Genomic DNA, 15,068 nt, shown 5'->3' with positions numbered 1-15,068 from the left:
TATTCTTCTTCTTATTTTATTATTCTTATAAAAATGACACATGTTTATTATAAAAAAATTAAAGCCACTAGTAAAGTACAAACATTGGCATAAAAATTGTTCTGAGCTCCTTTTTGTTTGACCTAACTGATTATTATTCCAGGAATCTCTCTCTGTGCACAAACATATATAAATAAACAGGCATGCAGATGTTTTCATGGGACTAAGGTGGTAATGACTAAGTTATTAATACAGATATTAATAAAGGAAAAAACAGATACTATATTTAATTTTACTTGATTATGACAGAAAGAAACCAAAGAGATGGTGATGGTATTGCTGAATTTCAGATAAATATTTCTTCACTAAAGAATACTCATTTTTAGGGCACCTGGGTGGCTCAGTGGGTTAGGCCTCTGCTTTCCACTCAGGTCGTGATCTCAGGGTCCTGGGATCAAGGCCCACCTCGGGCTCTTTGCTCAGCAGGGAGCCGGCTTCCCCCCCTCTCTCTCTGCCTGCCTCTCTGCCTACTTGTGGCCTATCTCTCTGTGTCAAATAAATAAATAAAATCTTTAAAAAAAAAGCATTCATTTTTAAAGGAACCACTGCTGTTAAAAAGCAAAGATAAGTTACCAGATTTGAAAAAAAAATGTGTAACTCTGGGTTTTATTTTTATACTGTTTGAAGTAGTTATTTGTCATGACAGTAAAGAATTTAGTATCGTTAACATCTTTGCCCCTCTCCTTCCTTTCTCAAATTTTGTTAAGTATTTTTATATGTTGAGGAATGTTCTTTTCTTCATTCTCTTCTCAAAACCCCAATTTTCAAGGTCACAGCCAGTCTTAGAGTCACGGCTTTGAGATTTCTGAGCTTGTTTGGTCGTTTCATCTCTTGATTCATTCTGTTTTATTAAATCATGTTTTCCAAAAGGGATCAGAAGTAGAGTGATTACATAATTTGTTAACCAAATAGGGACACCTTAGATAATTCAAGAAGGAGCTACTGTTAATTGTCAAGACAACCGGTATCACAGGGACTGTTTTAGGCAAAGCAGGACTGAAGATCACCCTAAAGCCAGAAGTGGTGTATTTCATAAGTTCTTGTTTCAACTCAGCCCTTTTTTGAGGCATTTTGAGGCATTTAAATGGTGCCAAATGGTTCCTCACACAAAGAAGCATCTATTGGGGGAATAAAAAAGGTTTGCTTCAACTAACTTCCTGGGGGCAATGGGTGGGCTTTACAGAGTCCACCAATTGTTCAAAATCATATGCCTAATTCTGTATCCATGGACATTATTCTGGAAAGAGGACCGTATAACTCATTAGATTTTCAAAGGGATCTACTGCCCCCACGAGCATCACTAATCTCTGTTTCAACACAAATCTCCAAAAAGCTACCTTGCTGGGTTATGTTCCCCTAATGTAGGAATGATATCACATAAATATAATTTCACATTATCATTACTTAGTTTTTGTTGTGGGATTAGCATAAGGAAGGACAAAATGTAGAGTTTTTCTGATCTTTCGTAAAATTGCTAGTAATGACTTTGATTATACTCTCAGTATCTCTTTCGTTACGATTCATACGCTAACACTTACCATTAGGCATATGTCTCCCCCTCAACCAGTTGTTCTACTTCCTTCTACAAGCTCTATCGCAACTGAGTTGTGCTGTTTACTGGGTTTCCTTTCAGCCTGAGCTGTCAGGGAGGTCACTGGGAGCTGTTGGAAGCTTTTGAAATAGATTTCCTAGTCTAGGATTATAGGAACTTTTTCCATTCTTCTTTTATTAATACCTTGTTTCATACCAAAACACGCACTTTGTTGGTCCTTGTTCTGTTTCCATTGCTTAGATGGTGGTATTACACAGCTATTTATATTTTATTTTATTTTAATCTTATTTTAATTCTAGTGTAGTTAACCTACAGTATTACATTAGTTTCAAGTGTACATTCTAGAGATTCGGCATTTCCATACATTACCCGGTGCTCATCATGACAAGAGAGCTCTTTAATCCCTATCACCGATTTCATGATGAAATCGATTTCACCCATGCCCTTCCGCTCTGGTAACCATCAGTGTGTTCTCTAGGGTTAAGAGTCTGTTTCTTGGCTTGTCTTTGTCTCTCTTTTTTCCCTTGCTCTTTTGTTTTGTTTCTTAAATTTCACTTATGAGTGAAATCACAGGGTATTTGTCTTTCTCTGACCGACTTCACTGAGTGTTATGATCTCTAGCTCCCTCCATGTCACTGCAAATGGCAAGATTTCATTCTTTTTGATGACTGAGTTCTGTTGTATATACTATACCACTTTTTATCCATTTGTCTATTGATGGGCATCTGGGCTTCTTTCATAGTGTGACTACTGTAGATAATGCTGCTAAACGTCGGGGTGCATGTACTGAACTAGAGTGTTTGTATTCTTTGGATAAATACCCAGTAGCACAATTTCTGTGTCATAGAGTAGCTCTATTTTTAACTTCTTGAGGAACTTCCATACTGTTTTCCAGTGTGGCAGCACCAGTTTGCATTCCCACCAACAGTGTAGGAGGGTTCCCCTTGGGGCGCCTGGGTGGCTCAGTGGGTTAAAGCCTCTGCCTTTGGCTCAGGTCATGATCCCAGGGTCCTGGGATTGAGCCTGGCATCAGGCTCTCTGCTCAGCGGGGAGCCTGCTTTCCCCCTCTCTCTGCCTGCCTCTCTGCCTACTTGTGATCTCTGTCTGTCAGATAAATAAAATCTTAAGAAAAAAAAGAGGGGGGGTTCCCCTATCTCTGCATCCTCACCAACACTTGTTGTGACTGCTACTTATTTTAAACTGTAAAAGTAATACATGGATGACCAGTCATTCCCCCACAGTGACTCAGGAAAGTTGTTAAATGTCCACTTTCCTTTGCCATGCACAGTCCTGGCCCGAAAGATGAAACATGAAGTGTTCTCAGTAGAGAAAAGACATAGCAAAAAGAGAAGAAAAAAAAAAAACACTGCATGGAAAATAAAATGATAATGCCAATGGTAGCCAGCAAAATGATTGGAAACATATGAAAGTTAGTGGATTCAAGTTAAAAGAAATACACACATGTGAAAGCTTTCCCTGAAGGGCTCAACGCCTTCTGTCCATCTCCAGCCTCAGTAGACTTTCTCAGGAAATCAGGAAGCAAAAGCAAATTTGTGATGAGCCCTTAATAAACTTCCTCCCTGCTTCCCCACCATAAAACAGTTCGCACCCGAAAGAACAATTCCGCAGAATCAGAGATTAACTTCTTAAAAAAAATCTTTTACCTTAATGTTAAAAAATTAACACCTCTCCCCAAGAATATCTGAAATGTTGACAGGAAAACTGTTGATCTAACCATTTGCTCTGCTGGAACTTTTATCAGCTTCCTCTTTGCCTTCCTTTGATTACGGTTTCCTGGAATCCGTGGTCCTGGCAAGACCCCAGGTAGACAGCCCCCGGAGCTGTGCCGGGCAAAGCCTCGGTGTGCCTGCCTGCCTGCCTTGCTTGGCTGGGCTGTGTCTTGTCATGGCAGACCCTGTGCCCTTTCTTCTTCCCCTGGGGCGCTGAGCGACCCCCTCCGCCCTCCATCTTCCCCCCACCCCCAACCAGCTCAAAACACCAGAGAAAAGAGGCTGAAGAGCAAACCGGTGGGGTGGGGGGGACCAAGGGATGGAACTCTTTCCGCTCTCTTTGTAAGTTTCCGACTGACAATGGTGAAATTAATGAAAAGTAAAAGAGGTTCTCTTATCTCCATTCCGCCCCGAGGGGATGCATTTTTCTCTTCAGCTGTGTTCTGGGTTGCTTACACTTCTCTGGAGCAGGCTTAGGAGTAAAATGTTAAAACCTAAGAATATGGAGTGTGTTGCAGGTTCAACTGCAGTTCAACCACAAATATAGAGCATGGACCAAGCTTTGGAAAATATAATATAGAACATCTTAGCCTTTTTATGGTATTAATTTTCTCCCACATCCCTTTAAGTTATTTTGTGCATATCTTCTGGCCTCTGGATCTGCCTGTTTTCTTCTAATTTTTCCTTCCAAAAGAAACCTTCTGACAATGTGACATGAACGTCTCCATTAATGACCCGTGCCATTTATCCAGCTTGTATGCTTGGTTAAATACTGGATTTGGCTCATACTTTACATATGGAATATTAATATCATTATTCGCAAAGTAAAAAGGCGAGCTTCTCATGTTAAACTTTAAAAAGCCTTATTTAATTAATCTTCAAGTAAATGAATCTGTAAAAAATAGTAAGAAACCGATGGGTATTTTGAAAATTACTGCTTCTGCTTTAGCCTTTCTCTTAGGTCTCGAATTTGCCAGATATTTTTAAAGTCACTTTTCAGGCATTAGATCCTGTTACACGGCAAATAAAAAAGAAGACTAAATGCGATTTAGGCATTTTTTGATGAATTTAGTTTACTGGCATACTTCAGCATAGAATAATAGAAGAAAAATATTCTACTTCAAATAATGTGCTTTTTAAAAAATGATTCTTTGGGGGCGCCGGGGTGGCTCAGTCAGTTAAGCATCAGACTCTTGGTTTTGGCTCCGGTTATGATCTCAGGGTCATGAAGTTGAGCCTCAGATTGGGCTCTGCATGGAGCTCAGAGGCTCCTTGTGATTCTCTCTCCCTCTGCCCTTCCCCCCTGTTCTCTTTCTCTCTAATTAATTGATTAATTAATTAAAATATTTTTAAAATTATGCTTTTTTAAATTATTGAAGTCTAGTCAGCATACAATATTATATCATGCTATCTTAGTTTCAGGTGTACGACATAGTGACCAGACAATTCTGTAAATTCCCACTGCTTACCCCAGACAAGTGTAGTTACCATCTGCCACAATACAATGTTACTACGATATCGCTGACCGTATTCCCTACCTGTACTTCTCATTCCCATGACTTACGTATTTTATAACTGGAAGTTGGTACCTCCGAATCCCCTTTACCTTATTTCGCTCATCCCCCACCCATCTCCCCTCTAGCAAATAACGTGTATCTTTTAGAAAGTGGATCATCTCAGGAGTAACTCCATTTTCCATTTTGCTTGCTGTGTATTAGTGACTTTACTCCTCTAGAATTGTCGTTTCTATTTGGGTATGCAGAAACATGTTTTCTTCTTACTGTGATTTTGCTCTGTCTCTTCGCACTGCAGGTGTAACCCCCATTCACCTTTGTGAAAAGCTCGTTGCCTCTCAAACATGCACACATTTTACGGTGTCTTATATCCCCAAAGGAAACCACACCACCAATTTAATTTGTTTTTGCTTCCATGTCACCCAGTGCTACTTATAAACACTGGAAAAGGTCTTTTCATTCCACTGAAGTTTTTTGCAGCTTAACCTAACTGGGTCTTAGTAATCTTCCCTAATTGTGTCACTATCAGTATCACATTCTCCGCAGTGCCAAGAGAATCCCAGTTTGTTTTTGCAAAAACCCCCATAATTTTTGCTGTTCTGTTTCCCAGAATCCGAATCTGTTCGTTCTCTGAAGATGGTTTGCCTCACGGTTAACTAAAGTCATCCTGTAGGGGCTCCTTCTTGTGCCTCACTACTTCTTCTTCTTCTTCTTCTTCTTCTTCTTCTTCTTCTTCTTCTTCTTCTTCTTCTTCTTCTTCTTTTTTAAAGATTTTTGTTTATTTGACAGACAGAGATCACAAGTAGGCAGAGAGGCAGGCAGAGAGAGAGGAGGAAGCAGGCTTCCCACCGAGCAGAGAGCCGGATGCAGGGCCCGATCCCAGGACCCTGAGATCATGAGCTGAGCCGAAGGCAGAGGCTTTAACCCACTGAGCCACCCAGGCGCCCCTGTGCCTCACTTCTTGACAACCCATCTCTCTCTCTTTTTTCTCCTTGTCATTGGAGGCTAACATCTCTAATTACCTCTGAGGATCACATCTCCTCCTACCTCCTCTGAGACATTCCCATACTTAGCCTTCTTCTCTCAGTCCTAACCTGCTCTCTGCCTGAGATCCTTCTACCCCTAAAACAACAACCAAACAGATCTTTTCTTTTTTTTTCTTAAGATTTATTTATTTTAGAGAGAGAGAGAGCGAGAGCAGGGGAGGGGGCGGGAAGAGAGAAAGAATCTCAAGCAGATCCTTGCTAAAAGCAGAGCCTGATGTGGGGCTTGATCTCATGATCCTGAGATAAAGTCCTGAACAGAAACCGGGAGTCAGAGCTTAACTAACTTTGCCACCCAGGTGCCCCCAAAACAGATCTTTCTTCAACTCTACTTATGTCTCAAATTTCCCTTCTGCAAACTTTTTGAAAGTATATTTCTGTTTTCCTTGACCTTAACTTTAAACAGTTTCGTTTTTATCCTTATCCCTCCATTGGAGCTCAACTCTGAAAAGTCACTGGTACATAATCTGTCTGCAACCAAATCTAGCGATTTTCCTCAACCCCCCATTACTCCCTGTGGCACTGCACAGAAGTGATGACACCGCCTTTCTGGAAACCAGAAGTGTTTCCAGAATTCTGAACGGAGTCTTTTGTCTCCATGCCCTGTTTCTTTAATTACGAACTTGAACCTTTGTCTTTCCAGGCTGTGACTTCCTTTGCCCAATCTCTTTGTTGTAGATATTCTCTCAGGACTTTCCCTCCATACATACTCTATATGCTCCTTTTCTGGAAATTTTTGTGGTTTTAGACATCGTCTCTGTGTGCATAGCTCTGAAACCCATGAATTCTAAATGACAGGCCTCTATTTGCTGTTTTGGCTGGATTTACGTTTGAATTCTACTACGATATCACATGCAACAGGTCCAGAACAGATTCCACTTTTTTTCTCCTTCCCTAACCTGCCTTTCCGGTTTCCCCTTTTCCTCAAGTGACATCGCCACTGATGTTCTCTTGGATCCATGATTTCCGTGGATGCTCAAGCTTTCGTAGATATGCTGCCAACACAGCCCTTTGAGATACATTATTGCCAAACTAATTTTCGAGAAGTGCAATTATAGGTCATTCCCCTGCTGAATAGCTTCCTGCCACTTACAAAACAAAATCCAGATCTTAATATGGCATTCATGGTTGTTGATAACATGCTTGAAGCCAAACTATCTGATGATAGTTCTCAAGACCACACTTATCACTGGGCAACTATTTCTTATTATTAATGTAAATATTTTATATTAGTTGCTCTTTTCTCTACTCATCAGGTTCCTGTCCCCGAGACTCTGCTCATGCTGCTTCCTGTCTCCAACACCTTTTGTGATCCAAACTCCACGCATTCTTCAAATGCTACTTCCTTCAGGCTTTCCTGATCTTTACAGCTGGAAGAAACATTTCCAACCTTTGTATTTCATTTATGTGTTACTAATAGAGCCATACTCATCTTCTTTTGCTTAGTGTTTACATGAAACTTCTTCCCCATCCCACTGCTTGTAATCTGTGTCTTTATTCATACAACATGTTTCTTGTAAACAATATATAGTTGGGGTTTTCATCTATAACTTTTTCTTTAATCTAGTCTGTCAGTCCATACCTTTTGATTATGTTCTTTAGTCTGTTTATATTTGCTGCAATTATTGATATATTTGAGTATAAATCTATCACCTTAGTGTTTTAATTCTATTCCTCTTGTCCTTGTTTGTTTGTTTGTTGATTGGTTGATTCCTCCTTTCCTATCTTTCTTTGACAAGTGGTTAACTTACCTTTTTTTTCCTGATATTCTATGTCCCATGTTGAATTTTTTTTTAAGATTTTATTTATTTATTTGACAGGAAAAAGAGAGATCACAACTAGGCAGAGAGGCAGGCAGAGAGGGGGAAGCCGGCTTTCCGCCGAGCAGAGAGCCTGATGCAGGGCTTGATCCCAGGACCCTGAGATCATGACCTGAGCCGAAGGGAGAGGCTTAACCCACTGAGCCACCAGGCACCCCCCCCATGTTGAATTTTTAGTTCTGCCTCTTTGCATATGCTTGTGGTTTGTGATTACTGTAGAGATTAAAGTTTGCACGTTTAACATATCGCAGTCTGTGTTTAAAAGATTAGTTTCAGAAAAAAATCTAAGAATTCTGTGACAATCTATTTCCAGTGTTTAGTCCTTGCTTTAGGTAAGCTGAATGCACTATAGGCTTTAAACTCCTCCAGTGGTAAGACACCCCTGCCTTGTACTTACAAGGCTCTTCCCTGTTCTCCTGCTGCACCCTTAGGCTGCTGCAGACCCTTCATGCACACAACACAGAGGGAGTCCCTCCTGCTGCACCCCCCCACACCTTTAGTTCCTACCCCTCTCATCAGCAGTAGATTGTTCTTATCTGGTACCCTGTGCAAGGTCTAATTCTCCAGCTCTACCTTCAGATTTAGGCAAGACCTGCATTCTTGAATTGATGAGGGTCTCTCTGCTTTGTTAGACTGCCCCCTCCCACTGCCTTACTGTTACTGGGTGTAAGACATGGTGGGTTGGAGGGCTTGTGTAGATAGTTCCTGCATGCCTGCCTTCCCTAGGGTTCTCACTCAGCTGTTCTGCCTTTTCTCTGTGGCAGACACCTGCTGCCTCATACTCACGTAAGGTTACAGCTTGGGAGATATTCTTTTGGTCGGGCTGATGCACTCTCAAACTCAGGCAGTCCTTTTAGTTCATTAATGTACTTTGAAACTTTGATTTGCCAACACGCTAAGAACTTATGGTTCCGTAAGTTATCTGATTTGTTCTTATTGCTTAGGTGGGAGCAATCTTTTTTGTCACTTTCTATACCCTGGGCAGAAGCAGAAACTCCCTATTCCATTTTATCCTTCACTCTTCCATAGATTTAGTTCTCTCAGAAACAAGTGCTAAGAAAAAGACTCGAGTTCAAGCAGTTCATTGGGGAGGTGACCCCAGGAAACCCCAGTAAAGTAGTGGGAGGAAGATAGGGAAGAGAAGGAAGTCTGTATAGGGTGGGAATGAGCAGCTGAGGTGCAGTCCCGCAGGCAGCTCTTGGAACACTGCATGGAATCAGCCTGATTGGTGAAGTGGCCATTATCGACCAACTTCCACTTGTGATTGATTAGCTGCCCTGCCTGTGGGTGGCGCCTGTTCCAGGTCAAAAAGGCCTAGAATCACAGGAAGTTGTTCAGGTGAGGGAATGTGGGACGGTACACAGAGTCTTCTCTAGACTCTCCAATGACACTTATGACTTTACTTCTCAGGAATATTGGCCTACTAGAGCCTGATGTTATTGAAAAGATGATTCATACCTGATTAATTTCCATAGTCTCCTAGCAGGGAGAATGGCCAGAAGATAAGTAAGCAAGAATTATTAAATGAGAAAACACATTTTATAAAGTACCAATTCGTAGAATTCTGGTCATCTCTTTTTAATTTCTTATCGTCCTCCCAAACCCACACCCTCTCCCCCACTCCCAACCACTCAGATGATGTGGTTTATTCTCTTAATCGCCAAAAATATTTCAGTTTCCCTGACTGGTTGGAATTTTAAAAACTGTGATTGTCTAGCTAATGTGAATGTATTATAATTTTAAAGTGTTATTTCTACACTTGCACTTTGTCTAACAGATATTTTATATTCCCTGTAGCCAACAATGATAAGGCGTCCACCAACAGTTATCTGCTACATTTGTGGTCGTGAATATGGAACAAAGTCTATTGCCATCCATGAACCACAATGTCTGAAAAAGTGGCATAATGAAAACAACTTGTTACCGAAAGAGTTAAGGAGACCAGAACCTAAAAAACCAGAAGTCAGGACCATTACTGGTAAGTTTTTGAAAAAAAAGAGAAAAGAAGAAAAGACTTGAGTGTGTAAGGGAGACTTTTCTCTCTGAACTTATTAGAGGAGAGGTATTCCTTTCTTACTTATTCAAACAACTGAAATCAGCAACATTTACTGTCTTGATTACAACCAAATAGGAAAAACAGTTCTAGAATGCCTGACCAAAGGGCCTCAGACGCTAAGATGTAAAGCCACTATTGTCAAAACTGTGCAAGGAGGGAGACCCACTGGCACTCCCTGTATTTCCCAAAAGCTACTTTCATGTATTATCAAACTTAATACTTAAGAAGCACAAAGCTTAAAAAATCTTAGAGGGCACCTAGAGACATGTTTTCAAATATGAATATGTCTTAGTGTTCACAGAGCAGCATAGCAGACTCACAGTTTGCAGGGTCCACCAGCCAGGGTGCAAAATGAATAAATTGGTTCACATGTGACAAAAGGGAGGGTGGGGACCATGGTGAGTGGGAGAATGCTGACTCTCTCTAAAGGAGGTCTCTGCTACCTGCTTCCTGCTGTTACCTTTAAGAAATTTATTCCCATGTGGGCATATTTTTTTTAAAAAAAGATTTTATTTATTCATTTGACAGAGATCACAAGTAGGCAGAGAAGCAGGCAGAGAGAGAGGAGGAAGCAGGCTCCCTGCTGAGCAGAAAGCCCGTTGTGGGGCTCGATCCCAGGACCCTGAGATCACGACCTGAGCCAAAGGCAGAAGCTTACCCCACTGAGCCACCCAGGCGCCCCACCATGTGGGCATTTTTTTGATAACACGAAGGAAACTGGAAATCCAGAAATTGATATGCAATGCCCAGATCTTTCAAATTTTGCAACTAATACTTTGTACAGCACGGCACAAGCCAAATGAAACCCTGAAAACTGCTGTGTGCGGCCTCTTTATGGAGCCTTTGTTTGCTCATTTGGGGCAAGAACAAAGTAGTTCAGAAAATGTTTGCCAGACCAACTCAGCCTCGCTCATCTTATTTCTACTGTCATCACTTCCTCAGCAGATCCCCTCAAAGGAAAATCATTCTTGGTTTTAAGAAAATTACCATTCAATTCATTAATCCTCTTTCTGTAACTGTAGATTTGCTTAACTAGAGGGTACCTCCAAGTTATTCAGTATCAATGAGTCCAGAGCACTCTTGTCAGAAATGTGACACAGAAGAGTTCTCTAACTTCCACAGAGTGGAATCTAGGTTGCCATGATAAAGTTCTAGAGGCTGCTAGGACCCGACTCTTCACAGTCCTTGCCAAGAGTAGGAGAATCCATCATTCAGGTGGGAAAGGTGTTCAAGGTGAACACATCCATACATGAAATGAGAGCATTCGCCCACAAAGACGTTATTTACCTCACTGAAACTCTCTTCCTAGCAGTTCTGTGTGGTGTCAAAAATCTGTTCACTTCTGACTTTATTACCTTCTCTGCACAAGTCTAGAAGAGGAGAGAGAAACGACTGGTTTGAAGGCCCTCAGGGGTTCATTAGTCTGTTACTGGCCACAGGTGGAAATGGTGGGCCCTATCCCTGTACTTCCCTGCAGTTGTCCTCTGGGTGCCACACTGTTTTTGTTTCTGAAGGGTTCCTTCCATCTCGAGGCTGAGAAAATTCCCATTCCCACCCTATGGACTTCTTGTGGTCATGGGGTCCAGACAACCCTTCCTCCAGATCCAAAGTCAAAGCGCTACTCAAAAACTTTTAGTAATGTGATGAATCCTCCCCAGTGAGACTCAACGGGTACTCTGGAATTTTTGAATCCATGTTACATCGTATGAGTAAGGAGAAAGTCCGTGCCATTCCCTTTTCAATAGTTTTCAAAGCTCTCAAAATACACATCCGTATCCTGCATGGAAAGTGATACTGGGTTTGTCCAAAGGAGAAAAACAAAGTTGTGCTGGAGTTTAATTTCCCGTGGAGTAAAATCAAGAACATGAGGAGTAGCGGGATGGGAATCTAAAGTTTGCTATGCTTGTGTGAACCATTAGGAAGGAGTCACAGGAGAATTGCCTGGGCTTTAATAAAGAAATATTTGCTGTGAAAATGATAAAAAGAAAAGTATGCAATTTAGGTTTGAGTGCCTGGCTACACTTAGGGGGGCCTATTTTGGGCGATTCGAAGACACAGTCAATTTAATGTACTAAAGCCATTCTATTTAAATAAGGTTTATTAAAGCTAAATCCCACACTGTTTTTCTAAAATAAAGCCATATGCCTTTTCTCCTATGCTCTGCCAATGACGATTATACATCTCTCAGATGTCTTGGTTGTTTTCTTAAGGACACTTCTTTTCGTCAGATTAACTATTCTCTTTGCATTCTTTGCTTTAATTATTTAAAGAGTCTCTGAGTTTATGGCCATGACGAGAAGATACATTTTTAGGATATCATTCATCCTAAATTCACCCTGAACTGTCAGTTTTGGCCTTTCAGAACATTCCATTGAAGGATTACAGAAGAGGAAAACACAAATGCATGTTCTTTTCCCTTTGTAAGTTTATATTTAGAGTCAATTGAAAGAAGGCCAAAAGTTGTATTTACAAGATAATAATGTGTAAGCAAAGATGTTAATAATTAGTGAAGAATGCATTATCATAACACATAAAACAACAGTCTTCCCCTTTTTAAAATCCAAGGAGTGAAAAGTCTCTGGTTCATAGCTAACTTTTTACTCAACCCTTGAAAGAGGGAGTGGTACTTTTTTTTTTTTTTTTTTTGGCAAAAGTAGTATGATTTGTCTAAATCCTCAGTCAACAGGTATTTCCTGAAAATATTTTCCATAAAAAGTAGAGTATGGTTGTCCAGAATAAAAACTGATCCATGTTTTACCATTTTTCTTTTGCTTTTCTTTCCTTTTTGTTCTCTTTCTTTCTTTCTTTCTTTCTTTCTTTCTTTCTTTCTTTCTTTCTTTCTTTCTTTCCTTTCTTCTTTTTTTTCTTTAACTTTCCAGCCAAAGGTTTCTATGATCTTGATGCCTTAAATGAAGCTGCTTGGACCAGTGCCCTGAGCCAGTTGGCTCCCTGTAATATTTGTGGGCGTACCTTCCTGCCAGACAGACTGATTGTTCACCAACGATCCTGTAAACCAAAAGCCGTCAAGTAAAGCCCTCTCCCAGCACAAGTGTTACAGGACTTAGATCCTTCGGAGAGAGATCGGGGTATGGAGAGACGGAGGGAAAGGGGGTAAAGCAAGGAAACAAGAAACCCTGGAAACCACTCGAGGTTGTCTAGAGCGGGAAGCCTGCTCGGGGTTCTGGTGGCGCGAGCGTGACCATGACCCTGACGTGGTGGGCCGTCGCTCTGCATTTGCCGAGCCACTGCGTGCTTGCGCGCAGACATACGGTGGCGAAGGGAAGGGAGGGCTCGTCACACTCCGTGGGGCAGAGTTACCAGTGGGCTGCAACTCCTCAGGGCTGGCATTTTTGTCTCCAGGAAATTTCAGAGCCAACTGTTGCTGTTTTTCTTCCCTTCTCTTCTTCCTGAGCAGGATTTTTGAATTTCACAATAAGGCCTATTATTTTTCAGGGAACAAGAGGGTTCAGGTGGCGATTTCAGGCAACTCCTTAGTCTCCAGAAAAACTGGATTCCTTCCCACCCTTGTGCTTTCTGAAATAAGGTGCCACTCCCTGTTTCCTCTAACCCAGGGAAACGCTCTTAATTGAGCTGTTGATTGGGAATCTTCTTTTCTCTGTAAAATCATTGCACAGCAAAGACTTTCAAAAAATAGCTAAGGAGTTAAAGTACTAGAATCATGTCTAACTCCTACTCCCTTACCAAGAGCGGGAAATGCTACAGAGAAATTTCAGAATTGATGCCAGTCTCATATGTCAGAAAACTGCTACAGTGCGATTCATCACATGGGTGGAGGTTAGCGCTTTCCTCCTATAGGAGAAGTCCAGAGAGTTCTCTGTGGCCTCAGAGAGGCTTATAGGTGTTTTATTGTTGAGCTCTAAAAGCCTGCCAGGATGTTCTGTGCCTCCCCACCCACTGCCCAGGCAATGGCTTGTGCAACTGCTCTGTGTTTTAGACCTTGAATGTGCATTCATAGAGGCGGGGCTCTCCTGGGAGGAGGCCAGGGTCAGGAGGTGCTCTGCCCAGGAAATTCTGCTCCCCTGGACAGCGCTGCGTTGCCTGGACTCCTGGCAGTTTTGCTTGAGGTCTTTGTTCATTTTATGGCTGAAGTTCAGAGCCATCCAGGATCCACTGGGTTGCTGCAGACCTTGAATTCATGACCTAACACAGCACAGTCAGCTCCAAATTATACAAGTAAATGTGTTGGACCTAATATTTTAGTCCCACATCTCCAATTACAAGAGGTTAGGTTAAGATAATTGCACTAATCAGTCGTTGTTATTATTTTGTTTTGTTTTTGTCCCAAAGGAAGAAGAGATTAACTTTAAAAATAGTCTTTCGGTACCCTCAAAGAAGATTACCCTCTTGAGAAAGATACAGCATCTAACACCCTGTTGATGGTTTAGTTCTTTCATTTTGCTAGCACAGATGACAACATCTAATACCGGAGTTAGTGTACCGTCAATCAGCCACTGTGCTTAGAGCCCCTTAGATTGCCATGCGGATAAATCTCCCATCAGCCTAGGAGGAGAGGTTATCTTTATTTTATGTCTCAGGAATGGTATTTAAATAGATAACAAGCTAACTCGAGGTCACACTGGGCTTGAGTAGAGGGATGGACTAGGGAAGCAAACTCGTGACTCCCAGAATCCCACACTCCCACCGGTATCCGTGCCCTCTGTATGCTACATCTCATCACGGGCTCGATGAACCAGGCGAACAAATGATCCACCACATGTGATTTTTTTCTTTTTCTTTTTCTTTTTTTTTTTTTTTTTTTTGTGCCCAGCGTTAAGTAACTAAGGCAAGTAGGGATTTTAGGATGCCTGTCGTTTGCCTGCCCATCAGGGTTTCTCTTAAACAGAAGAGGTGAAAACCCAAGTTTGCACAGCTCTTTCAAAAGCCACCCTGCCTGCCGCAGATGTTGAGCAGTCCAGCGGGGAAATACACCAAAAATGCTGACCTCAACTTTGAAATGGACTGCCACTTGGGGTCCTAACAAGACATTCTGATAGCCATTCCTTTCAAAGCATGACCAAAAAAAAAAAAAAAAAAATTCCAAGCTTACTAGGTCTGTGAGTCCTTGAAGGGGGAAAGGAACGGGTCTTGCAGGAATTGTCACTTCCCCAGGGAATGGTGAGTTTCCTGGACACGGGTCACAGGGCTGCGGCAGGGAGGGGGGGAGGGCGCCCCTAACTGGCCTGCAAGTGTTGCGTGGAATTACAGTAGGAATGACAACAGTCAAGAGAGTTCCTGTCTATCAGCAAAGGTAAGTCCTCAGAACTTCCGCAGGGACAGGAAGGAGCTTGCCTGT

General features: G+C 41.7%; 1 protein-coding gene across 4 annotated transcripts in view; it reads left to right on the top strand.

Annotated features, from left to right (window-relative positions):
* The window catches only part of LOC125100889 (zinc finger protein 474), a 57,864-nt gene extending 43,333 nt beyond the window's left edge, over window positions 1-14,531 (top strand). For 3 of the 4 annotated variants that reach the window (XM_047731380.1, XM_047731379.1, XM_047731378.1), the window contains 2 exons: window positions 9,496-9,676; window positions 12,634-14,523. In XM_047731380.1, coding sequence (XP_047587336.1) covers window positions 9,496-9,676; window positions 12,634-12,785 — 333 coding nt within the window. In that variant the 3' untranslated portion in view covers window positions 12,786-14,523. Of the gene's footprint in view, window positions 1-9,495; window positions 9,677-12,633 lie in introns of all 4 variants that reach the window. The other variant, XM_047731381.1, reaches the window with a different exon arrangement.
* Window positions 14,532-15,068: the final 537 nt, after the last annotated feature.

This window comes from Lutra lutra, chromosome 5 (genome assembly GCF_902655055.1).
Source record: "Lutra lutra chromosome 5, mLutLut1.2, whole genome shotgun sequence".
Classification (NCBI taxonomy): Eukaryota; Metazoa; Chordata; class Mammalia; order Carnivora; family Mustelidae; genus Lutra; species Lutra lutra.
Note: the sequence above shows the minus strand (reverse complement) of the source record. Positions and strands in the feature narration are given on the sequence as shown.